The 26,474-nt window shown below is 39.7% G+C and overlaps 1 protein-coding gene across 1 annotated transcript; it reads left to right on the top strand.

The window, feature by feature from the left end:
* The first annotated feature begins 161 nt into the window (after positions 1-161).
* On the top strand, positions 162-26,474 carry LOC108067218 (protein tweety). Its single transcript, XM_070218686.1, is given in 11 exon segments — positions 162-447; positions 1,846-1,939; positions 2,404-2,816; positions 13,304-13,481; positions 14,122-14,216; positions 16,604-16,831; positions 16,908-17,159; positions 17,237-17,355; positions 20,047-20,319; positions 20,378-20,947; positions 22,029-26,474. Coding segments are annotated over 9 exon segments (4,365 nt in total). The 5' UTR covers positions 162-447; positions 1,846-1,939; positions 2,404-2,705; the 3' UTR covers positions 24,568-26,474.

Raw genomic sequence — 26,474 nt, 5'->3', positions numbered from 1 at the left:
AATTTCGAAATGGAAATTGAAAATATTGTACAAGCAACTTTAAAGCTTTTAAGCATTTTATATTTCCCCGCTACTATTTTTTGGCCGCAACTAAATTTACCTTTGTGCCAAATAAAATATTTTTGGATCGAGTAACTGCTATTTAGCAGGAAGCCAAACCAAACCCAGGGCTACAATAGCGATTATTCGATTGTTGTCGAAATGTCTGGCAGCCCCGGACACTATCGAATAGTCCTCAGTTTTTGTGCCAGCTCTAAAAAAAACTGAGTTTTCCCGTGTTTTATGGTTTTTGTCACAGAAGTTTTTGCTAAATGAACATGTAAAACAAACCCGATTTGTGCGGTGGATCGGGGACTTAAGAAACGGAGCTGTTCGAGGGCTAAGGATTCGATTAAAGGGTGAACCGTAAAAGCCGCCGATTGTCTGTGTGCTCGACTTGTGAAAGTGGTAGTGCGTTTTTTCTCTGAATGCATGTATTTACTTTTTTTTTTTTATAAATGAAGAGTTTTCTTTGAAACAGTTCAAGTTTAGTTAAATTTCGATGAGGCGATGTCTTTGATTGTTAACGACTTGAAGTTTCGTTATTTACTCACCACACATGTGTGTGAATTGATAAGAGTGACTGTGTGTGTTTGTCTTTTGACGATAAAATGCAACAAAAAACCGAAGAAGCAATAACAACACAAGTCGGCGCTATTAAACAAATATTTATTATAAATAATCATATTTCCACGAAGATAAAAAATCCATCGTCGCCGTCGGGGTATATTTGACACGGGGTTGAAATTGTATGAATTTTAATATTTACTTTAGGGGCATTTTTAAGGAATTAAACATTTTTTTTGCGTCTTAAAATATTTAATGTTATATTTAATTTATATTTATAAAGCTAAAGCTTAAACCTAGCTTAAATAATTTGAATTATTTTTTTGTAATATTATTATCCAACGTAACATTTGCAAGCAGATGAAGCTGGGTGTCGTGTACCACCCCCGCTGAAATCGCCCCACCATTTAGTGGTTATTCTTGTTAGTGGCTGTCGCCATTGTTTTTACCTCCACTTAAAGGCAAACTCGTTTTGCTTGACTTTGATAAAAATACAGAAAAAACACAAAAGAGGAAGACAACTGGCACACATTAAAAAAACAGATAAATCAGCAGAAGTAGCTGGAAAACACAATCTCGCTTGCATTTGCACTTCGGCAGTTGTTTAAGTTGGGGGCAAATAAATCTGCTATCTTGTTTACTTCTCGGGTTATATCTATTCCACAACTGTCCTTTTTTTGCATCCCACCCCAACTATTTAAGTGTTTGTTGGGTATTTAAAAGTGCCATCGCCTCGGAAGCCAATTTTGTTTTTTCTGTGAGGAAAAACGACTTAATAGATTATTAAATAACTCAAGTTCCAAAACGTATTCTAGAGTTTTTTACCAAGAAAAAATCAGTTAAATGACGGAATGTTTTTGGCGTGCATTCAAAAACTCAAAACCTGGCGGATAAATAGCTAAATTGCACTTTTTTTCCCACCTCTGCCTGTTTATCGATATTTTATGCCGATATTTTGATATATTTTTCACATCCCTACTCGTGTCATCGCAGAATAGAGTCGAAGGACGGACAATTTTCAACTCGTAAACATTGCACTTTCAACCGCGCGTCGGTTGTCATCGAAGAGTAGTCAAACCGAAACTCGAATAATTTTCAACTCGAAAACATAGGTTTCTGCAATCGTCGGGCAGGAAATACATATATCATAATATACCCAGATGATATTTGGCTTGCTGGGGTAGCCCCCGTCGATAAGGATGGTGATGTTCTGATATAGTTTTTTTTTGACCACCTCAGACGGCTGAAGTGAAAGAAAAGGAAGAAAAGGAGCACAGAGGCTGCGAAGCGGAACGAACCGGAAACGAGACGGCTTGCGGCTCGACACGAAACGGTAAATGAAACTACGCCCTGAACGCCCGACTTTCGGCTATATAATAAAGCTAAATCTCGAGATCGCGGTGTGACAACAATGTGAACTACAAGTTGGCCAAACTAGCAGGAATATTCCGATGTAAACCGCGCGTCTTACCGAGCTACTAGTATACAAAATAGTACTACATTAAATTAAACAAATTTTTTTTACCTACTCAAATCAAACCGCGGGCAGTGTTTACAAGTGTGGTTTTTTTGTTTTAAGATTTTCTTCTATATTTTCTTTGGGTGTGTGAAAAGTGAAAGTGAAAATTTAGAGCAACGAGCAGGACGCGCTAAAAACTAAGGGGGGAGTGAGAGAGAAGGAGTGAGAGCATGCGTTGATGTTGCTGTTTTTTTCGGTTTTTTTTGCCAGGACTCTCCCCCGCACACACAAACGCTCTCTCACTCTCTTTCTAACGGTCCTTGTTCTCTCGCTTGCAGCGGTGGCGTTTTGTGACGTCAAAAGCAGCGACGTCCTTCGCTGGCAGACACACACATACACACGGACGCACGCTCACTGACAGACACAATACCACACTGAGAGAAACAGAAACTCCCACCAAGAGAGCCCTCCCCCTCAACAACGACAACAAGAGCAGCAGCGAAAGCAACAAAATAGAAATAGAGAGAGGATTTAAATTTCCTTTGTTGAACAACGAGTGTGCATGTGTGTGTGTGTTGTTTAAGGCAGCCGCACAACTACAACTGCAACTAGCAACAACAACTGAAACAGCCTTACAAAAATGGAACAGCCGAGCATTCTCGTCAAAATCCTGCACTCTATTCCGCATGTGAATTACACATTCCGTCGGGTTAACGACACCTTCAATCCGGACAGCGATGTTTACCTCGAGGTGAGTACTATTCCCAATACACGGAGAACAAAATCGTTTAGTACATACTTTATATTTATGATAAATTCCCAGAAGAAGATATATATACTTTTGTAGAAAATATTTAACTGAAAAAGATTCGGTACTTAATTTGGCATATGCTCTGAACTGAAAATGCATAATATTTTAAAGGTGGGACTTGAACCCTGACCCTTGTTATTAATAGCAAATAAGTAGTAAGCCAAAAAAAAATACCTCTCGGGGATGTTACTTAAACTCGGACTGCTAAAACTCATTTCGTCCTAAAAATTATTTTAAGTTAAAAAAATTCAGAAGTGGGATTTGAACTCAGGCTCCAGCGGAGTTTGAATTTTTTTCCTTTCCGTGTAGTACCTTTGCCGGTAACACTAACTTTTACAACAAAAGGGGGCAAACCCATTTGGATAAAGAGGGCGGGAAGTGGAAGCGCCTTAAATGAGTCATGCGTAGGGCACTTAACATACGATAACTACAGTAATACCAAAAACCCAAGTAATACAAAAGATTTTATAATAATAAAGCTTGAAAATAATTAATATGCTAATATTTATTCATGAGTTTGGCATTAGCCGTTCGGGTTTTAATTGAAAGGAGGTTTTACTGCTGTCATCTTCTAGTAAGGTAGAGGATTAATATACAAAAAACGGGAATGAATTAATACTACTTGGAATGCAGCTAGATATTTGAGCCTAATTGAATAAACACCAGCGCCACTCGAAAAACATGCCCAGACATTTTGCTTGGAGTTGTAAACAAATTCGGAGCACCTAATGCATAATGAGCGCATTCCAATCAGCTTCTATTCCGACAGCAATCGCAAAACCCAAGTACCACTTAAGCGGAACTCGAGCATTTCCACTCGAGATTCGAGTTTTGGGTTTGAGTTCGGTATCTATTTTGGAATTTTGTGTGTCTATTGTTTCCTTTCTTTGGACTTTCCCCTCTGTGTATTGGCTCTTTTCCGCCAAGTTTTTTACCTGCCCCCGGGGTTTGTTCCGCTTGCAATTGCATATAGGATATAGGATAGGATACAAAAAGGAGCACAAATGCGAGAAAAGCGCGTGGATAAATTTCAATTTCTACTTTTCTTCCTCTTGCTTATTTTGCCCCGCCTCTAGTCGTTTCATTTCCAATTTGTACCCGGTGGAGTCTCCGGATACTTGTCAAACTCTCTGAGAATACTTCTGGTAGGCTCTCTTGTGAGAGAGCTCCACTTCTGCAGCCTTTTCGTTTCCATTTCGTTCCTGCCATGTGCGCTCCATGTGACGCCTCTGGTAAGGAAAGGGCGGTAGACAAAGGAGGTGAGCAGCAGCTGCACACTTCCGGCTTCCTTTCCCTTGTGTTTCCCCCTTATTTTTTCTTTGTTTCTCCGCCTGACCAGGCGATCATCATCATCATCATCCTTATCTCCCTCGCATCTTCACTACTTTAAAGATATTACTTTTTTCAAAAGAATGCGGGGCGGCGCGAAGCGGGCAGAAGGACGCCCTTTTAACCGGATTCCCATCAACGTAAGCAAATTGCTAGCTCGTTGTCTGGGTTTCCTCCAAAAAACTCAACCACGAAACGAAATCCAAGCGGGAAAAATTTGATTAAAATTAGCAGACATGTCATCTCTATTTTCCCGTTTCCCAGTGATGCTGGGAAATGCCGGCTTCCATCGCGAAAATTGTGTGCGTGCGAAAATTCAGGTCAGCTAGCAAAGCTATGGCTTCGGTTTTTCTTTTTCGGATTTTGTGTTGTTGCAGTTGGTCGTGGATGTAGGTCAGGCTGCACTGTAGCTCCCCACGTTTGCCATGGGCGGAGGAGGGGATAGTACTTGGGACGTAATTTTTACGCGCGTCAGCAAAAGTCAACCACTCACTTAAATAAATTACTTGAATTTGTTTAATAGATTCTGAAACCCGTTCTCGAACATATTACAGAATTTGTCATTACTATATCTAAATTCAAGTATATCACAAATGGATGTTTAAAAATCTTTATTAAGTCCATTTAAGATCTTAACTACATTGTTGCTTTAAAAATAAACTTTATTTAGCTTCAAATCCTACTTTTAAGTTACCATGACTGGAATTTGTTCTCCCAGTGTAAGTCTGCAATGGACGGCTAATTGGTGGGGCTGGGCCTTGGCTTCGGGGGGTCTAGTTTTTAGCTTTAGCCGGCAAAGCAAGGGATTAGGAACGGGAAAGTAGCAGATTTACATCACTTTGGATTACGTTGGGATGATATAAGGACTCATAAGCAGAGAGTCCTTCATCTAGTCGTTATCAAGACAAAGCTATCTATTTATTCTGGAACTCATCCAGTTCCCTTAAATTCAATCTAATCCAACTTAAGTCAGGCCAGCACGACACTCATTGCATTGATTATAACGCTGACGACGGCGATGATCAATTCAACCTTCAACTAGTGGCGGACGTGGACAATAACATCACATACCAGGCATAACCCCATCTCTATATACGCATATATATCTATGGGTGAGGGTGCCCTACAGGGAGGAGAACATATATGTCGTGTGAGGGACCCGCATCGGCTAGATAAATCCATAGGTTGGGCTAAAATTAAACGCGGCCTGGGACTTGAAATGGGAGAACGCAAATGATGTCTTTGCGAGAAATGTGGTCCATGTATAGAGAAAAGAAAACAATTGCTATATACCCTTCGAAACTACTCAAAAATTGCCCCATCCCATTATTTATGTTCCTATAATTGTGAAACCAGTGCGAGGGTTGGACATTATGTTTACGACACAAAAATTAAAACAGCGGCTTTTGTGGTTGGAATTAATGATTGTTAATAAATATAAAATATTTAAAGTTCATAAAGTTAACAGTGCAACTTTTAGTTTCCAAAATCTCGTCAAAGAATAAAATAGAAAGAAATAATAATTAATAATTAAAAAAAAATGTTCGGAAATCAAAAGCCTTATGCACATAAATATTTTGAAAGTCCTAGACAAAACCTGTAAACCACCAAAGCTTTACCTCTTAAATTTTCCATTTTGTAAATGAAAAAAGGCTTTCTTAATCTTTCCTGCTTTTTTATTTAAGAGACTGCACCATCCGTTCAGAGATTGTTCTATATATAGCTTGCATTTTATGCAGATTGCTTATACGTATATGCATTTTGAATATCTCGGGCGGATTGTCAACCTTTTGTGCCTGCGTCAACACATTCACGACGCCTGGGACTTTCGTTGCGGGTTATGGCAACTGCAATCTTTCTGTTACTTCAGCTGGGTGCTGGTGTACCCTCCACCTCCATAGTTTTTCATCTGCTGTCGGAATAACAAAAGGGAACCGGGAAAGGACCAAGCTGATTCAGAGTCGGATTCATTCTCATTTCGTTTCTTATTCCCACTTCGACTGTCCGATTGACAGACAGCTGCCCTCACATTAGCCAGATGTGTGCCCACTTTGTAGATTGTTTTGAATCTCTGTATCTTTTGCTTGTTTTCTTTTTTTCTTCTTTTACGACTCATCACAAAGTTGAGCTGCACTTGGAACTGGATGGGATTTAGATGAACTGATGGCTCGGAACTCTGAATTGCTGTAATATAGATTGTTGTGTCTTCAAAACTGCAGGTCTTTTTGCGTTGTGGTCGTCTTTCTCTTCCGCTGTTTATTTGCTTTTTGGCCTCGGCTTGGCTTTGATTGTCTATCGAAGAAGTTTAAGATGCTGACCGAAAAATACATCGATAAGTAAGAGACCACCCAAGTAAAAATGAGTTCGATTTGGGTTTCGGAATTTTGGATTGGGTTGATTTGGAAGTAGTCTCCCACGCTTTCTGTTGATTTTTCATTATTGCTGATACAAAATATAAAGATTTTAAATTATAATACATATATGCAAAAAGAAGGCATTTAAAAATTGTTTGAACCATTCTAAAAATGAGTAAAATCAGAAAAAACTCTTGAATCATTAAACTATGCATTATGTGATCATTGGGTGATTCCATTTTCAACTTGCAATGAAATTCCACGATGAGATCACATCATGACATAATTTTCGCACATTTCTTAATCAGTTTTAGTCCATAAAAATTTGAGAAAAAGTAGAGATAAAGTTCAAGTTCAAAATCGAATTCTAATTTTTTAATTTTGTTTGCCGCCTGTACCTTTATTTGTATTTTATTTAGCCCCCCATCTTCACCGCATTAACACACAGAACTCTACTTGATTCGGTTCCCTTTCTTTTTATTTATTTGATTGTTTTTATCCCAGCGCTACAAGCATGTAGGATACTTATAAATTAAGGCGCTAGTCACAGGAGGAGGAGTTTCTGTAGTGTGAAAGTTATGCGTGGGCTATTCGTATTTCTTGGCTACAAGGCCAGATGGTTAAACTTTTAATGAATTAGTTCGAATGCGACTGATACTGATCCCTCTCTTCAGTGTTCTTGGCGAGATTTGATCCGCGTTAATGAGCCCAAACTCAGCTGATCGTAATGGCATTTTCATTGAGGCTTTCCACTTCACTTTGAAAATTTATCACGGAACGCAGCTGCATTAGCATATGAAAATATGCCACGTTGACGGCAGCGGACACACCTCCCCCGTCCATTATTATATATTCTCTCATTTTACTCGTGTCCTATTCAGTATTTTTAATATTTGTTCAGTGGGGACTGAGAGACACAGACTGAGCTCCACCCGATTCTCATTTCTTGATTCTCTGTTTTGGATTTAATGTTTGATCTATGTCGGGTTGACTTCCTGTATTGCACTTTAAAAAAAGTAGGTGTTAAACAATAAGAGATGTTGAAGTTTTATACCACTTATGTTTAAACTATTAACGGAAGGGCACTTTTTAACGGACGAACCTTATGCATTGATAGGAGTTTGAAATTAAAATCTGAAGTAGACAAGAAGGAAAATTTTATATATTTTTTTTACGAGTATTGGCTAGTAATAATTAATTGTATGGTGCATACTAAGAGAGGGTTTTACAAGGTTCAACAACAAATATTAAAAATATAATTAAAATAATTTAAAAAAAACCTTTTTAAATTGATTATTCGTACGAAATAAATTCTGTGAAACAAAATAAATACATCGATTTCAGAGGTCGTTTTTAAAATACTTTATAACAATTATTAAAACAGTCGAGAATCTTAAAAACCAGGCTAACCTTGACTAGTCCTCCAGCAATCTTGGGTTTTTATGCCCCTAATGGCCCTTTCTTATCACCTCCATATGTTTTTCTACTCAATCTGGTATTGGAAATGGGCGATTAAGTGAAAATGTGAAATGAGAGGAGGAGAAGGGCGGGAAGGAACCATAAGAAAGCGGAAACGACTCTATCTACCCGCTGGGCTCCACAACCAACTCGCTTCAAATTTATGCCTTTACTATAACTGTTTTCTCTTTTGCTGAGGGCCACTTTCTGAGGGTCGAAGGGGGGTGGGCAGGATGTTGGGCGGAGTGGAGTTAGAATTGAATAACTGGTTTTCCACCATCATACATTCTACGAGGAGTGGGGAATTCGAAACTAGTCCCACCCACGCTCACAGTCAGCTAAAACAAAGACATGGCTTGCTTGATTTCTTAGAGAATTTTTATACCTTTGCAGAGGGTATAATGATTTCAGTCAGAAGTTTTTTTTTTTTATAACTTTTCCCGTTCTTACGGAAAAAACTCTATAAATTCCATCCTTCGAAGAACAAAAGTGGGATTCATCCCAAAAAAAATCCTGAGAATACGCCTCTAGATGCCTGTCAAATATTTTACGGCATATACTTTTCCTTGTATTTTGTAAGCCCGTTCACCGCATCAAGTTGGTTGTGAATAGAGGTGAACAAATTACTTTAATGGCTCATAGGCTTTGATTAACTCAAATAAATAATATGTAGAAGGGCATCTAAACATTTTTTTGGCATAGGTTTTAATACAATAGAGCACGCGAAAACTAAGCAGGCAGATATGCTTCTATACGTCTATATCAGCGGTCGGCAGCGTTCTATTAAGTGAGCATAGGGAATTGCTCTGCCCATCCGCCGCCTCTCATCTACACTGTTAAACAGCGGTCTACACACACACATCGATGAGCTGCCCAGTGCAAATTACTCAAACAAATACAGAACAAAATGTCATCGTATGTGTGTGCCGACCGCTGGTCCATATTAACACAATTAATTTAATGCCCATAGGGCTGCACCACAAACACTGTCGGCCTGTGTAATAGTAAGACTATATTATATAGCTGCCATAGAAAGGATTGAAAAATGTTTGTCAAAATAATGCAAAAACATTATAAAAACATTTATTATTTGGAGGTTATTTTAAGCTAAATAGCTGTCTATATTAAAGCTGCCATCGCTGTCATATTTTGTGTATACTTTTACCCTTCCTGGCGTTAATTGTTGCGATATTTGCATTCCGGTTATATTTACACATAAATATCAAATAAAAACACCTCTTAACGAGGTAAAAAACTAGTGACGATCGCACCTTCAACATACAAAAGTTCTGATATCAACATTTGTGACGAAAAATTATTACACTCGTCATTAAATAGACTTTCTAATCTTTTCTCATTCGGCCCGCCCTAGCAAACTATTCCAGCCTTTTTCCCTTTACAGGCATTTTCTATTGCAGCGTGCCGAATGAAAAAATATTAGAAAGTCTATTTAATGACGAGTGTAATAATTTTTCGTCACAAATGTTGATATCAGAACTTTTGTATGTTGAAGGTGCGATCGTCACTAGTTTTTTACCTCGTTAAGAGGTGTTTTTATTTGATATCAGAAGTTTTTGTTTGTTTACATTTGCTCTCATAGGAGCTAATATATACATTTAAATTTAAATTGGTCAATCATAATTTTTAAACTATTGTATTTTAACAAATTAAGTTAAAAAGGCGTTGAAGTATTTCAAAATACCTTTTAATCGAGGTATAGCACATGTCTGTACCTTTAGTAGTGTAGAACTTACAAACTAACGAAATTTAGCTATTTTTAGCTTTTTCCCGCTAAAGTAGCGGCTTTTTCCAAAAGTCGGAGAACAAAAGATTCCTATATGGAACTCTTAAGTGCAAATTTACTGATCCCATGACCCTAAAATACAGTTCGGATACCCTCACACAAAATTCAATACTCAGGAAGCTTTAGTTGTTCGAGCTGGCAAAAGTGGCCATTTTCGAATAAAAATAACTTTTAAACGTGACTTTTTACAGTAATGTGTTATATACCAAAATTTAAGGAATCTCAAGGGCTATACAGTTTAAGGTTTTAAAGAAAATCGTTAGAGCCGTTTTTGAGAAAAATAAAAAAAAGCTAAAAAAAAAGTTTTAAAAAATTGTCTTTTGTTCATATTTTTTTAAGTATTACATTTACACAAATTGCATATAGAAGGCGTTTATAGCATTTAAAAATACCTTTCAAACGAGATGCAGCACAAGTCTGTAGCTTTAGTAGTATAGAAGTTACGGCTTTCCGAATTTTAGCTACTTATAGCTGTTTTCCCGCTAAACTAGCGAGTTTTTCCAAAAGTGGTAGAACAAAAGTTTTTTATATCGATGTGATGAACGTCATATCAAATTTTCAGAACTTAAAAAACATATTTTGGACAAGTGGACAAGTGGACAAACAGAATTAAATTTTCATTTTGGGAAGAAGAAGAAAATCTTATTTTGGCTATAACTTTTGAACGGAGCGTCGGATTTTGACAAATGACCCCTCATTCGACGGGTATTTTCAAAAGGAATACAACTAAAACATTTCGAGGGGGCATTTATCCCCACCGGCCCCAACAGCTCCAAATTTCGAAATTTTCACTTTTTCACTTTCACCGCTCTCTCTCCCAAGCCAATTAATTTTCTTAGAGTCTTGGTATGCAATCCTGTTAGTTTTCGCAATACCTTTCGATAGGTGTATCATTCATTATGATCGGACCATCACAGTAGATTTTCAATTTTGCGGCTATATAATAGTAGTCGCCTTCGCACACTCTCCTGGTGCGCTTCGTCACTACATGGACTGCCGTCCATAGTGATATGTGCGTACATGTATGGAAATCTGTGGTGCTATACTTTTCAATTAGCCCCTCGTCAAATCCTCCCGTTACGCCTTCGTTTTTCCACCTCTTTCGTGGCAGTTATCACACTTCCCATAGAGATACATTCACAAATACTAGGGAAATACTCAATTAAATGTAGGATGTGGACTGGGCTTTACAGAGGGGGAGGAGCGGTACATAAAGAGCTTCAAGGTTATTTGTAGTTGGCAATTTGCTTTGATTTAATTCAATTTGAACAGCATCGGAGGCAGAGCGTAATTTTTCTCATTTTTGGCGCCGCATCGGCAAAGGGTGTCCCCAAGGTAGGGTTGGAAGTTAAAAATGAGAGGTTAACTTGGGATGGTATTGGATGGTTGGGGGTAGTTTTTCCGCTTGTAAGAAGAAACATTTTCGCTTCACTTTGTAGATCTGATTAATATAAAAAAGTAAAATAGAATAGATGTTGACAGAAAACACTTTGTAACTTCTTCAACTGGTGGATCACTCAAAAACTTAAATTATCTTTACAAATATTTTATTATTATTTAAATTGAAATTATGCGAAAGAAAAATTAAATTTTTAGCCTGCAAACCAACACGTATATTTTAGCGTGTAAAAAGGAGAGAGGTGGGGCAAAAAGAGGGTGATGGGTGCCATTTCTCAAGTGTCATTCAACTGCGAGGACATGTAAGTGTGCCGGGGCACAAAGACTACAACAACGACGGTAACTGTAACTAGTTTTAATGATTATTTACATGGCACAAGTGCAATGAATAATAAATACAAGGCAAGGAGAGGAGAAAGAGGACTTTGCTCCAAAAGGATGTGCCATGTCTATATGGACACCCATCCAGTGTACGGTGTCCGATTTCAATTCAGATTTCGATTGAACGCTGATTGACAGCTGGGAATTGCTGCAAATTGCCTCGAACTAGTTCAATTATGGGTGTTATGTGATGGTTACATTGATTATTCAGTTTTCCTTGGAGGATATGGGTAAAGAAGTTGAAAAGGCAGCTTTGTTTGCCTAAGAACTAAGAACATTAAAAACTCATTTAAATGTTCTTAGTTCTTAGGCAATCAAAGAAAATTATATATGGAATAAAACGATTAAACATTAGATTGTGATTTTCAACAAAACTTCTTGGAGTCTTCGAATGGGATTTTTGTGCACTGGCTTTTTAATTTTTGTCGCCCCACTCGAGGCGCCTGAAGTATTCCCATTTAACCAATGAATAAAGTCTGAAATCGTGAAACTGAATCTGGAACTCGTCTCTATGCTACTTAACTCGACTGGAATGGACGTCTCAAGTGGTCTGACTCATTTGCCATTCATTCGAATTAAGTGTGCCCAGTAGGGAGGGGGATCATTCTCCGTGCCATGCATATATCCAGGAATATCCAATATCCTGGACTGGTAATTCGAAGCTCATGGTACATAACGTGTTTTTTTAATGACAGGCAATGAAATTACCGTCGAGCCAAGACTCTTTTCGGTTGAAAAGTGGCAAAAGAAAGGGGCCTGTGTCCTGTCAAACCAATTCCATTTAATTTCGGACACGGAGCCGAAACGAAAAGAAATTATCTTCACAGAGGACACACTCTGCCATGAAGCCAACTAACTACAAATTGCATAGCCAACAACAAAGGCATCGGGTTGCAAGTTATTCAATTAAAAGTTTCACCAATGTCCAACGCAAAGAGCCTTGAATGTCGAATTCGCTGCAACTGATTTTTATATACCCGTACATAGAGCGACAAAACTGGCTGTCAACAGGCTGACTACTAACGGGCATCCATATATTTTAATTAAAGGAATTTCACTTGGACTATGTTGAATCTATGTGGTTTGAATGGGTATAAAGTGCAACCCCTTTTTACTCTTTTTTGTTGTATTTGAAAAAGACTTAAAAGGGGTTGCACTTTATACCCAATCAACTAAATATTTTTGAGCATTGGTATTTCGTGTATTTCATTTATTCTATTGAATATATCCAGTGGAATCAATCGGACTCCTAGAGTAGCATGGGTTATTTTACCAATCAATTAAAAGGATAATTTGTTTCGTATCTTAAAATATGTATTCACGCAATATTTCACCTTCATGTGAATAACATAATTTAATCGAATTCAGCACTATTGTCTCGCAATCGTCAAATCAATGTCAATATCAATCAAATAAATTGAGTTAAAATTTAAACAATCAATTCTGCTGAAATTTGGTGCAATGGTAATCTCCATTGCAATATTGTCAAATGGTACTAATAAAGCCGTAGCTATTTGTTGAAATAAGGTAAACGCAGAATTAGGAGATTATATAAAGCTAAATATAAAGATTTTATTATGAAACAATGGTATAACAAGATTTTACTGCCAAGGTAGCAAAGTAATTAAAGTATTTTTCATGGTGATTTGATTATCCCATTTTCGATTATTTTCTAATCATCAAAGTCGTATAATATTTTACAGAGTCTGGGCATCCTGGCGTCCATTCCCGCCGGTCTTCTGATCGTTTCGCTGCTGGGCCTGCTCCTGTACCTGTTGACCAGGTGCTGCGATCGTCGCCAAAGGAAGCCGAGCGCCCAGCGCTGCCAGAGCTGTTCGCTGGTCATCATCACGCTGATGACTTGTGCTGCCATCGGATTAGGTGAGTCCTAATCTTCGAATCCCTTGATTCGCCAAATCATAGTCATTAAGGGCGTTGAACTCCTGCATCGGATCGAGTTGGAAGTCCCAGTTGCATTTGCCAAGGCACGTATGTATATTGTACATCCCTTGCCACTGCATTGCATGTTGACGGTTGGTCGGTTGTCGGTGGGCAATTGGCAATTAGCCAAAACGCGACATATCGCCAATGGAGCGGAGCACAACGGCTGGTCACGTATGCAAAGCCGCGGCATAGAGGTAAAGCCGAATTGGAGGACCATGCGTCATCCGACGAAGTGGCTTGGCTAGCGGCGACACAAAACCAAGAAATAATAATTTAATTAGACGCAGAGCGGCGCACAGAACTCTTAATTGAATCATAAATGCGAAATGTGTGTCTTCGCGGCACGCGTTACATCACTGACCTTTGATCTGATCTTTGATATCTCGCTGGTCTGTGACTTCTGATCTCTCGACCTGAAAATACCAAATATGTATTTATCCTTATTATAATATCAGCCTAATAGGTCTGTAATCCGTGACTAATACAAACAAGCAATACACTTGGTTTCGTACGGCCCACTTATTTGTACCGATCATTAACGGTTAATGATATCTCTCCAATCTTGCTTTATTTTTAGGTTTGTACGGAAACGATGACTTCCATAATGGCCTGCTTCAGGCCTTTGGATCCGGGAAGAACGTTGAGGGTCTTGTGCTCACCTTAAAACGACAGGTAAATCTTCTTAGTTTTTATGGGACCATTCTTATAGCTTTTGTTAAACTTATTAAGATACTAAGTTTAGTCTGGCAACTTTAATAATTATAAATGCTGAAGATAACTTTTCTTGGTTTGTCTATAAGTCTAAATATTCTTAGTAAGTGGAATCTTTAACTGGGCTTAGTTACCCCAGTAAAATCCTTGTCTAGTTCCTTACTTCTATAAACTTGGGATTCTGCTTCTGCTATTGGCTCATTCCACGTGAAACGTGACAGGCCAATTTGGGTCAAATCTCAGAATCAATCGAAACTTTTTTTTTCGATAGAGGATTGAAATATAAGGATCGGTTTTTTTTTTTTTTTTTTTTACTCTTACGGTTTATTTTAAAAAAATAATTTTCTAATTAAGCTCCGAATTTTCAGTTATGCATCACTTGAGACTCGTTTGAGTAATTTCAATATTTGGTATGCAACTTTGTGGGATATGTTCATGTCTTTCAGAAAAATAATTTAAAAAATTTTTAATTTTAAAATTAAGTATTTTGTAAGAGAATTTAAATTTAAAAAAATTCTGTACGCCGGAATACACGCGGTTTCCGAATAAAAAAAATTATCCTCATATTGCTTCATCAATTCTTCACGAAGTGGTAAAATAAAATTTTTGTATTTGCAAGACCTACTAGTAAAGACAACGATTTTAGTTTAGCAACTTTGCATCAAGCAACAACAGCGCAACGTGTAAGAAGAGAACAGCAATACGAACACGGGAGAGCAGCAATAGTGCTTTCCCTTTATTACACGTTGCGCTGTTGTTGCATGATGCAAAGTTGCTAAACTAAAATCGTTGTCTTTACTAGTAGGTCTTGCAAATACAAAAATTTTATTTTACCACTTCGTGAAGAATTGATGAAGCAATATGAGGATAATTTTTTTATTCGGAAACCGCGTGTATTCCGGCGTACAGAATTTTTTTAAATTTAAATTCTCTTAAAAAATACTTAATTTTAAAATTAAAAATTTTTTAAATTATTTTTCTGAAAGACATGAACATATCCCACAAAGTTGCATACCAAATATTGAAATAACTCAAACGAGTCTCAAGTGATGCATAAAGGAAAAATCGGAGCTTAATTAGAAAATTATTTTTTTAAAATAAACGGTAAGAGTTAAAAAAAAAAAATAAAAAACCGATCCTTATATTTCAATCCTCTATCGAAAAAAAAAGTTTCGATTGATTCTGAGATTTGACCCAAATTGGCCTGTCACGTTTCACGTGGAATGAGCCTATTCCCATTAAGCCCATATTCCCATTCCCAAACTCCTATTCCAAGTCGACTCCTTCTTGTTCATTATAATCAACCTAAAAGCTGGCTGCTGTGTTGACAGTTACGTGGCCTCGTGGGATAGGATGGGCGGGTGGGATGGTTAATGGGGCTCACTAAAACTAGGATGTGGAATAGGGGCTGGGACTGCGGACTATGGGAAGTGTTCTCCTGTCCTAGCCAAAGCTTTTGCTTTTGCTTCTGCCTGCGCTATTCATAAACTTCGTCAGCACACTCAGACAGAAAAGTGGGCGGGGCAAACGAGCCGATAAGCCAAAAGGTTAGCGGGGTTGGGGTTCGTTGGGTGAAATGAGGCATGGCAAGGGAGGTGAGTCAGCCAGCAGCATCAAAGGTAGACGACTCGGATCTTCCCAAGGAAAGAGGGCCAAACAGATGGCTGGCATTGCTTGACTCTTGAGTAAAACGCTATTAATTATCCCTGACACAAAGGACGGGGTGGCCGAAAGGGGGAGAGGGGTGTGGCCAGTGCGATGTGCGTGTGAAGCAATCCCCAGAACCTGAGAAGTAAGCACCAACCCTACCTACTTCCAAAAACCTGACCCAACCCCAAACCAAGTGCGGAAGCAAAAACTTTACGATGGAAACTATTTTTCCTTTTTCTTTTGGCGTGCTTTGTTTTACACTGAACGGAAAAAGGACTTCGTGAAAGAGGGGGAAGTGGGTGGCGGAATGGTTTCCATTACCCCTATTTGGTCATTAACTTTTGAACTGCTTTTACCTTTTTGGCAAAGGTAAAAGGAACATATTCTAAAAATTTTAATTAAATGTATTAATGTGATTTGTATGTTTCAAATATGAAATTATTAATCATCAAGGAAGTATATTTTCTATATACCAACTCAGTTTTATAGAAATAGTTTTAGATTTAATTATAAAGTACTTTTAGTTAGTGTTCAAAATGACATACATAAATCCAGAAGGTTTTAGGGTAGACTACAGTCCCTGTCCTGAAATGTCCCTATCTTCAATTGTCAGATTCAGGTACAGATAAATATAAAGATAGACAAAGATATATAGATTAGTTACAAACCCCTCAATGATTATTATTCTAATTTTTCAGACGGAGAGCATTAAACACGACCTAGAGATGCGGATGGCCGGGCACAAGGTGGAGCAGCTGGTGGAGAAGCCACAATACAACCAGACGGTGGTCATGCTACTCATCGAGACTTCTCGGCTGGTCACGGAGAACACCTCGCGGGCGGTGGCTTCGCTGGACAGCATGGTGCACTACTTTATGAAGGCCAAGGGCAGCGAGAACGATACCTCTCTGATGGGATTACTGCAGGTGCGTCGAACGTTGAAATGTTTCTTGGTCTAGATAATCATCCCTACAACTAACCTATCTGCAATGTTTGTTTTAGCTTGGCGAGTTCTACGAATCCATTCGTTGGCCAGCCACTCTGGCTTTTCTCACTGTGCTTCTGCTGCTTTGCACGGTTCTGGTGATTGGCGTAGCCAGGCGGTCCCGCTGCACCCTGATCTTCTTCAGCGTTTCGGGTCTGTTCTGTATAATAATCTGCTGGCTTTTGGCGGGCGTTTACCTGGCCTCCAGTGTAGCTGCCGGGGATTTCTGTATGCGACCACATGACTACATGTGCCGCCAGGTGGGCATGGTGAGTGTTGTCCTTCTCGAGGTTTTCACGTTTACATAACCATACCATACCGTTCTTCTTAAATTGCCAATTCCCAGCGGAGTCCCTATGTTGACTTCCTGAACTGCGGTACGCCGCGCAATCGGTTTATTTTGCGCCTGAACGAATCACGGGATCTGGTGGATCGGGCCAGGGAAAGTGTGGAACAAATGCAGCGGTAAGTGGAAATGGATGTGGAAGCTGAGTGCTTAGCAGTGGTAGAATACTGTAGCGGATATAAACACCAATAGGAAAAAGTAGCTAGGATCAAGAAATAAGTTAGCTTCGGCACGCTGAATTTTATATACCCTTGCAATTAAATTTCCAGGGATTTTAGATCTATTTTTGCCTGTTTAAAATTATGTTTTTAAATTGTCAAAAATCCAAACGCCTACGTCCTACAAAGCTATAATGTTATTTCTATTATTTTATAGTTTATTCCTATGGGAGTCACACGTTATAGTTGTCCCATACACCTCGTTCCGACGTTACTACCTGCAATAGAAATAAAACTTTTGGGAAAGGTTTATCGCGCTAGCTTTAAACTGAGAGACTAGTTTGCGTAGAATCGGACACACGATCAGACCTCTTGACGAGGTAAAAAACGAGTGACGATCGCACCTTCAACATAGAAAAGTTCTGATATCAACTTTTGTGACAAACAATACATTCGTCAACACAAATACATTTTAGAAAATGGTCTCATTCGGATGTGCATAAAGTTAGCAATGCAACTTTTGAAAATGCAAATTTTATTCTATCGACAATTTGCCGTTATTTATCCGTAAATTATTCGTGAAAGAAAAAAATTTGCCGCTCAATTATTTTTAAAATTATGAGATGTTCTGCTAAGTTGATATCAACTTAGCAGAACACCCCCACTAAAGTTCAAAATTTCCAAAATCTTTTCTAATGGGAATTTGCCGTTATTTATCCGTAAATGATTCGCGAAAGAAAAAATTTAGTTGCTCTTGCTTTAACCTTTCTTTTTAATAATAGTTGTTCTGCTAACATATGTATGTACAACGCGGATGGTAGCAGAGCTCTGCTGACGTCGACGTCAAATGTGTAAAATTTCCGCGAATTCTGCGTCCTGGAGGTTTATTAATTTCTGCAGGGAGTCTGAGTAAATATTATTTACAGAATTACACATAATCAAAAGTTAAAAATGTTAAAGCATGAAAAATGGATGTTGCTTCTCACAGAAGCAGAATTCGCGGAAATTTTACACATTTGACGTCGACGTCAGCAGAGCTCTGCTACCATCCGCGTTGTACATACATATGTTAGCAGAACAACTATTATTAAAAAGAAAGGTTAAAGCAAGAGCAACTAAATTTTTTCTTTCGCGAATCATTTACGGAGAAATAACGGCAAATTCCCATTACAAAAGATTTTGGAAATTTTGAACTTAAGTAGGGGTGTTCTGCTAAGTTGATATCAACTTAGCAGAACAACTATGTTTTTAAAAAAAAAAAATATTAAAACAAGAGCAACAAAATTTTTTCTTTCGCGAATCATTTACGGATAAATAACGGCAAATTCCCATTAGAAAAGATTTTGGAAATTTTGAACTTTAGTGGGGGTGTTCTGCTAAGTTGATATCAACTTAGCAGAACAACTATGTTTTTAAAAAAAAAAAATGTTAAAACAAGAGCAACAAAATTTTTTCTTTCGCGAATCATTTACGGATAAATAACGGCAAATTCCCATTAGAAAAGATTTTGGAAATTTTGAACTTTAGTGGGGGTGTTCTGCTAAGTTGATATCAACTTAGCAGAACAACTATGTTTTTAAAAAAAAAAATGTTAAAACAAGAGCAACTAAATTTTTTCTTTAGCGAATCATTTACGGATAAATAACGGCAAATTCCCATTAGAAAAGATTTTGGAAATTTTGAACTTAAGTAGGGGTGTTCTGCTAAGTTGATATCAACTTAGCAGAACAACTATGTTTTTAAAAAAAAAAAATGTTAAAACAAGAGCAACAAAATTTTTTCTTTCGCGAATCATTTACGGATAAATAACGGCAAATTCCCATTAGAAAAGATTTTGGAAATTTTGAACTTTAGTGGGGGTGTTCTGCTAAGTTGATATCAACTTAGCAGAACAACTATGTTTTTTAAAAAAAAAAATGTTAAAACAAGAGCAACAAAATTTTTTCTTTCGCGAATCATTTACGGATAAATAACGGCAAATTCCCATTAGAAAAGATTTTGGAAATTTTGAACTTTAGTGGGGGTGTTCTGCTAAGTTGATATCAACTTAGCAGAACAACTATGTTTTTTAAAAAAAAAAATGTTAAAACAAGAGCAACAAAATTTTTTCTTTCACGAATCATTTACGGATAAATAACGGCAAATTCCCATTAGAAAAGATTTTGGAAATTTTGAACTTTAGTGGGGGTGTTCTGCTAAGTTGATATCAACTTAGCAGAACAACTATGTTTTAAAAAAAAAAAAATGTTAAAACAAGAGCAACAAAATTTTTTCTTTCGCGAATCATTTACGGATAAATAACGGCAAATTCCCATTAGAAAAGATTTTGGAAATTTTGAACTTTAGTGGGGGTGTTCTGCTAAGTTGATATCAACTTAGCAGAACATCTCATAATTTTAAAAATAATTGAGCGGCAAATTTTTTTCTTTCACGAATAATTTACGGATAAATAACGGCAAATTGTCGATAGAAAAAAATTTGCATTTTCAAAAGTTGCATTGCTAACTTTATGCACATCTCATTCGGCACACTGAAAGAAAGAATGCCGGTGTAAGCAATTTGTACTACAAATTTTGTAGCACCTAAATCTTTATTAAACAGTTCTTAACTAAATAAATAATATTACCGGTTTATTTTTTGTTTTTCCTGCAGGATGAGCCAAGACACTTATCCGCACATCGACATTCAGCGCACCCTGAACGCCATGGACAGTGATTTGGAGACGACTCTTCGCAACCTTACGACGCTATCAGCCACTCTGGACAGACGGGCCATCGACATGCACTACGAAGAGGCTCTCCGCGGACTTTGCGGTGGCGGGTTGCTGGGTCTCAGTCTGATGATGGTGGCCGGCCTGCTCACCTCCTTCCTACTGACTATCCTGGTGTATGCCGACTCGCACGCCTGGATTTATTTGTCCAAGCGGTACGACTTCTCTTTTATTTTGGGATCATGTATTTATACCTTTGTTATATATTTACAGGCCTACGCTGGACGCTGACAAATCGGAGACGACGCCCCTGTTCCCCGCCTCGAATGCGCCGAGCGCCAGCATCTCGCCCACGGCACCACCAAACACGGGGACGATCAACAGGACGCTGCTGCACCACCAGCAGCAGGCTTCGGCGGGCGGCGGATCGGGCAACTTGCCGGGGTCTGGAGGCCTGGGCGGCGGAGGGGTTGGAGGAGGAGGCCTCGGCGGAGGCGGAGCCAATGGACACAACGGCGTGGGGCATTATCGCAATGGAACGGCCGGCCTGAGACAAGGGTTGGCATCACCTTCATCTCAATCAAGCCACACCTCATCCACCGCCACTTACAACAACCACAACAACGGCACCACCACCGGTTACAACAACAGCCACCAACAACAACAACACCACCACAACAACCTGTACAGCAACCACCACCACCACTACTACAGCAACAACAGCACACAGCATAGAACTAACTCCGCGGCGGGGGCGGTGGTAGCGGCGGTGGGCGTGGCCAGCAGCAGCGGTCAGCGATCGCCGTCGCCGCCGCCCGGCTACGATTTGGTGCATGGCACAAGGCATGATCTTTGATTTCATTTGATTTCTTGTTTTGTTGATCCCCCCGAGAAACACCTTAAACCCGATTCCATTTTTTCTTAAATCAACCACGCTTGATTTTAAACTCGCTGCTCACGCTTAATATGTTAGTTTTTGTGCTTTAATTGACATGAAACTTATTTTTTGTACCTTACCTTTTACTCTAAAAATCGCGTGCCGATAGGACGTCTATATCCTATAACTCCTTTACAAAACTTGCAAAATTAAGCTGTTTGTGAAGATATTTCGCATAGTGTACAAGTTTTTGACAAGAACCGTTTCAAATCCTTTTTTTAAGCGCACCTTGATTAGGTCGATCTTGTCGATCGGACGTATATAGCTCCCATTAGAACAATGGGGAGAAAAAGGTCAACATTTTATGTTTTTCACCCCATTGTCCAATGAAATCATTACAATGTTGGCTTAGTTTATGAATTGGTTGAGGCTTTGTTTGTTTATCATTGTTGTTTTTGTTTGGATTTTTTATTTTTAATTTGTTAGTCGTTTCGTTGCTCCTTTCGTTGCTGCAACTGCATGCAAACACCGACAATGATAACTAGCACACCCACTACAATTATAGACAAAGACAACCAGCACAGACCCCACCTACATACATAATTACATATCTAAACTAAAACCCACACACATGCCTTACTAATCCTAACAGATGAAAATCGGGTAAACTAGTTTGAAAATACGCGTAGTTTAAAACAAGTCCTTTAACTATATCAATTAAGATATTTATATTGCCTAATAGATTTCTAAAAAAAAAGTGATAAAATCGCACTACAATTGTTCGAATGGGAACTTCATTCTGACTTATAACTAAAAAATATTTCTTACAGCATAATTTTATGCTACGGACAGGTTTTTTTTAAACTAGACTAAAATGTCTTTCAAGCGATTCAGAAAATAGCATATTGAAGTTTAAACATAGTTTAACACCAAATTCTAAGCAATCGTTGAGTTCATCCGGTAGAAGGTCTAACTAAATCCAACTTAAACACCTCTGTCCCAAAACTGAAGTTAAATTTTCACTAATCCCAACACAACGTTTTACAGGTCAGGCCACCACACGCTGGGTCGCCTACCATCGCACCATCAACAGTCGGCAACATATCTGCCAGGACCAAACAATGGAAAGTACGCGACGCTTAGCAAGCAGTGTAAGACGCTCGAGTCGAACGACTTCTACTGAGATTCGCTTGCCTGCAGTTCCCATGCAGGCAGTAGCAGCAACACAGCACAGCAGCAGCACCAGCAGCAAATGCTGGTTCAACAGCAGAGCAGCCTTATCAATCAGAACCAGGTTCAGAGTCAGAGCACGCTGAAGAACATTTTTGCATCGGCCACCTTGCCCCGCTCCACGGGCAGCTCCATCCGCTCGGTGCTTTCTGTCCAGACTTCCAATGCGGGCATTTGCCGCTCCACGGGCAACGGATTGGACGGTGGTGGCGACTTGGTCGACGATCGCGATCCCAGGGATGTAACCAATAACAGCTTCAATCGCTTTGATCCCAAATACATAAGCATTGGTCCGAAGGCGGTAAGGGGTCAGAATAATAATCTTAACATTATGTCCGCCGCCGGCACGGCCAATAAGTGTGCCACGTTGCGGCATGTGGGTCGCTACGGTGGCTCGCTTAAGGGTGTGTCTGCCGTCAATGCCACGCCCTCTCCAGCCGCCGCCGCCCCAGCAGTCCATTCGCCAAACTTGAGGAGCGCCATAACGCCGTCGATAGCCACCGTTTCGAAGGATTACTGCCAGCAGCCGGACTGCATTCCACAGGAGTTCCTCCTCCAGCAACAGCAGCTCCAGCAACAACAACAACAACAGCTCCAGCAGCAACACCAACTCCAGCAAACGCAGGTTCAACTCCAACAACAACCTCAAATTGTGCCACCTGCTCCGCCGCAACCTGCGCCTCCGCCTCCGCCCAAACCAAAGATAGTTAATACATTTACGGAAATTCCCGGCACCACGGGCGTGGGCAGCTCGTATGCCAAGGAGCAGCAGCACCAACAGCAGTTGTTGGCCCTTCAGCAGCAGAGAGAGCGTGAGCTACAGCAACAGCAGCTCCAGCAAAGGGAGTTGCATCCACCCACCACCCACATTCTACCCCCCTCGGCTGTTTACAGTATCGAGAGCAGCGACGTGGTGTTGCCCACTGCCGCGCCGCGTGTGCAGCAGCGTTCGCTAAATCCTGCCTCCATTATTAACCAGCCGCTGCCCGATATTCCCACCAATCAGCAACAGGCGAAGATCTCCGCTCAGCCGCTTTGCGCCGCCAGTTTGGGTCAGTACCGCTCGTTGCAGCGGCCCCAAACCCAGAAGTTGCAACCTGTGGTCATCTCCTCGCCGCAGCAACCGCCGACCTTGCCGCCGAAGAACCGTCACAAAAATAGCAATCGAGGTGGGGCCGTCGATGCCGTCAGCAATGCTAATCATAATCATTTGCAAACCTTGCCGCCAAAGTCGGCTAGTCTGAGACAACAACAACAGCAGCAGCAGGAGCGAGAAAGAGACCGGGAACGCGAGCGGGAGCGTCCGCGGCGGGCGGAAACTTTGGACAATGCCCGCAGTTATATAGATCAACAGTATCCCAGCCACCTGATAACCACCAGCAACATGAAAAAGCAACACTCATATGACAGTAGCTACCATCAACAGCAGCAGCAGGCCTTCTACCAAAGGCAGCACAACAACAACTTTTCCTCGAAGCAGCAGCAACAGTTAATGCTGGAGCAACATCAGCAGCAGCAGCAAGCCTTGTTCTATAGATCTCTAAAGCGAGGGGAACGAGGAGGAGCTGGCAGCGCCACCGCAGGAGCCACCGGTGGAGGAGCTGCCATTAGTAACCACAGCGATCTGTATTCGGTGACGGAGTTGTAGGAGTGCGCCTGCTGCGGCGGCGGTGTGGATGTGGTGCGAAGAGGCGCTTCATCCACATCGCTGCACGCAGCGGCGGCTACACAAACTCAGAGCCACAACCAAAACCCGACGACGCAATCGCAGAATCAGGAGCCTGTCCCCCTGCCACCCAAGAAGCATCGCCAACGTGAAAGGGAACGGGAGCGGAACCTAGAGCGGGAACAGCGGGAACAAGCCCCCTGCAATGCCAATCTGTGCGAGGAGCACGAGTACGATGAGTACTATCCGCAGGCCTACGAAATACAAGCGGCTGGAGGAGGTGGAAGCGGAGGAGGAGTTACTACTAACTCTGGATCCAAGCATGGCAAGCAAAGTCAGCAAAGAGCAGCCACTTTTGATGTGGCTGATGCCAGGGACTATGAACTGAAGCGATTGGGCAACCGGAGATCCCAGCAGCAGGCGGCTCCAAGTAAAAGAAATGGAGGAGGAGGAGCAGCGCCTGTCAGCCAGGAACACCACCGCAGCCACGATCGCGAGCGGTCGCGCAGCGATCACCGCATTGCCAGCTACGCCTGCGAGGAGGTGAACTCCTCAGCGCTCTGCAGTGCCGGCTCCATGAGCTCCATGCTGCAGCCCGCCAATGGAACTGGTCACAGGAGCAGCAGCCACCAGCGGGATCACCATCAGCGGGATCAGCGGGAGCGACGCGAGAAGACCTTCAAGGTATGATTTTTAGAGACGTCATAAGAATTGTCCAATCCGCGCCAGGACAGCAGAAACGGCAGCTCCAGGCGGCGGACGCGTTGAGGGGTAAATGGAATAGCGAACGTGGCGGATTCTACAGCGAGTACAATGAGGACAACCTCCAGGAATTGAGGAAGCTTCTAGAAAAAGAGAGCAAAAGGAGCGGCATTATCGTTGCAGCATTGGAATTCGGAGACCCCAGCCTGTTTTTATGTTTAGCCTAAGTCGCGTTTACTCTATCTCTATCTGTGTCCATGCCTATCAGCGCCCTCTCTTTCACACGCACACCAGCAATGAAACGAACACACACACACACATATATGTATACATATATATATGAATATATATGTATATACATATATTGTAATAACTGACCTCTTCTGATTGATTCCAAACTGCGAAAGCAGTTTAAAAAGTGCTTAAATGTCAAGGGTAGCGGTCGATATAATAGTATTTTTTAGTTTCGAGCCCTCTTTTTTTTATTTAAATTAATATATTTTTGGTTACAGATTACGCAATATTGAGATATTTGATATTATTCATGTGTCATTCGTCCTGAGAAATATTTAAAATCCCATTTAAATAATTATCATTTAGGATAAAGGTTAGCTTTTTAGGATATTTTTAAATTTATATGTTGCTTTTAAAGTTCATAGCACTATTAATTTGACCGCTGCTGTGCATACAGCCGTATACATCAAAACTTACAACAGTTTTCTGCTCTGTGTTGTTGCCTATTGTTATATATATAGTAGATAACTACGATTAACTTTATCATATACATTTTTGTGACGACTACTCATACGTGTATATTTTAAAAGCCCAAGTTAAGTGAAATTTAGTTTTAAGCGCATAACTATTTATTTATTGTAAGCCTTGAACCCAAAAAATATGACCTAGAAACTAGGAAAAGCGAAGGGCCAGTTGGTGATATTTTCGATATTCAATATTATCGAGAATTGAATGCTGGGCTTCGCTTTTTCGTTGTTCAAGGACATTTTTATTTTCAGAATGAGTGTGTGTGCTTTTGTTTAATTATTAAGATATTTGTGCATTAGCGATTTACGCCGCTTTTTGTTTTTTTTTGTTTGAGAATCCGTTGCGAGAACCAGCAACAACAACCACAGCGACCCGTACGTAAAATTTTTGTGACGTCAGAAATCTAAAAAAAAAACAAAATAAAGAAAAACTAGCAGCAACAACAAAGCACAATACAAGAAAAAACTTAAATGAAAAACATTTCACAAAACAAAACATAATATAAACTTAAAGTCTAACATTTTAAACAAGCAAACGACAACAAGAAAATGAAAAGTTCTTGGATCAAGCAATATAAAAGAAAAAAGATTAAATCGAAAAGAAGCCATACCAAGTTGTTCAACTATTAAACAAAAAAGAATTCAGCAAAGCAAAATCATAAACAATGACAAATATATACATACATAAACATTCATTAATTACAGACATACCTATTATAGAGCAAGCATAAGGAATATTAATTAATGGACAACAACAACCACAAACAATGTTCAGGTCAATAACTGCATTTAATAGGAGAAAATAAAAGAAGATACCCATTGTTAAATTAAACGAAATGCTCTATTTATATACAATTAATATACACATGAATATACACATGAATATATATAAATATACATATTTAACGAATTGCAATTACCCAAAACACAGAAAGCAGAACAACCATTAAACACAAAGTAAAATAACAACCAAAAAAGTTGTTAGCACAGCGGCAAACACACACAAAAAACACATTTTATAAAATCGAACATAATTATACTACACATAATGCAAGACACATGCATGCGATCAGTTGTGGGCAAAGTAATTTTAGTGCCATCAGAAATTTAATAAAATGTACATTTTATCATTTA

This window comes from Drosophila takahashii, chromosome X, assembly GCF_030179915.1.
Source record: "Drosophila takahashii strain IR98-3 E-12201 chromosome X, DtakHiC1v2, whole genome shotgun sequence".
NCBI classification, from domain to species: domain Eukaryota; kingdom Metazoa; phylum Arthropoda; class Insecta; order Diptera; family Drosophilidae; genus Drosophila; species Drosophila takahashii.
This window is presented reverse-complemented; position numbering and strand designations above follow the sequence as displayed.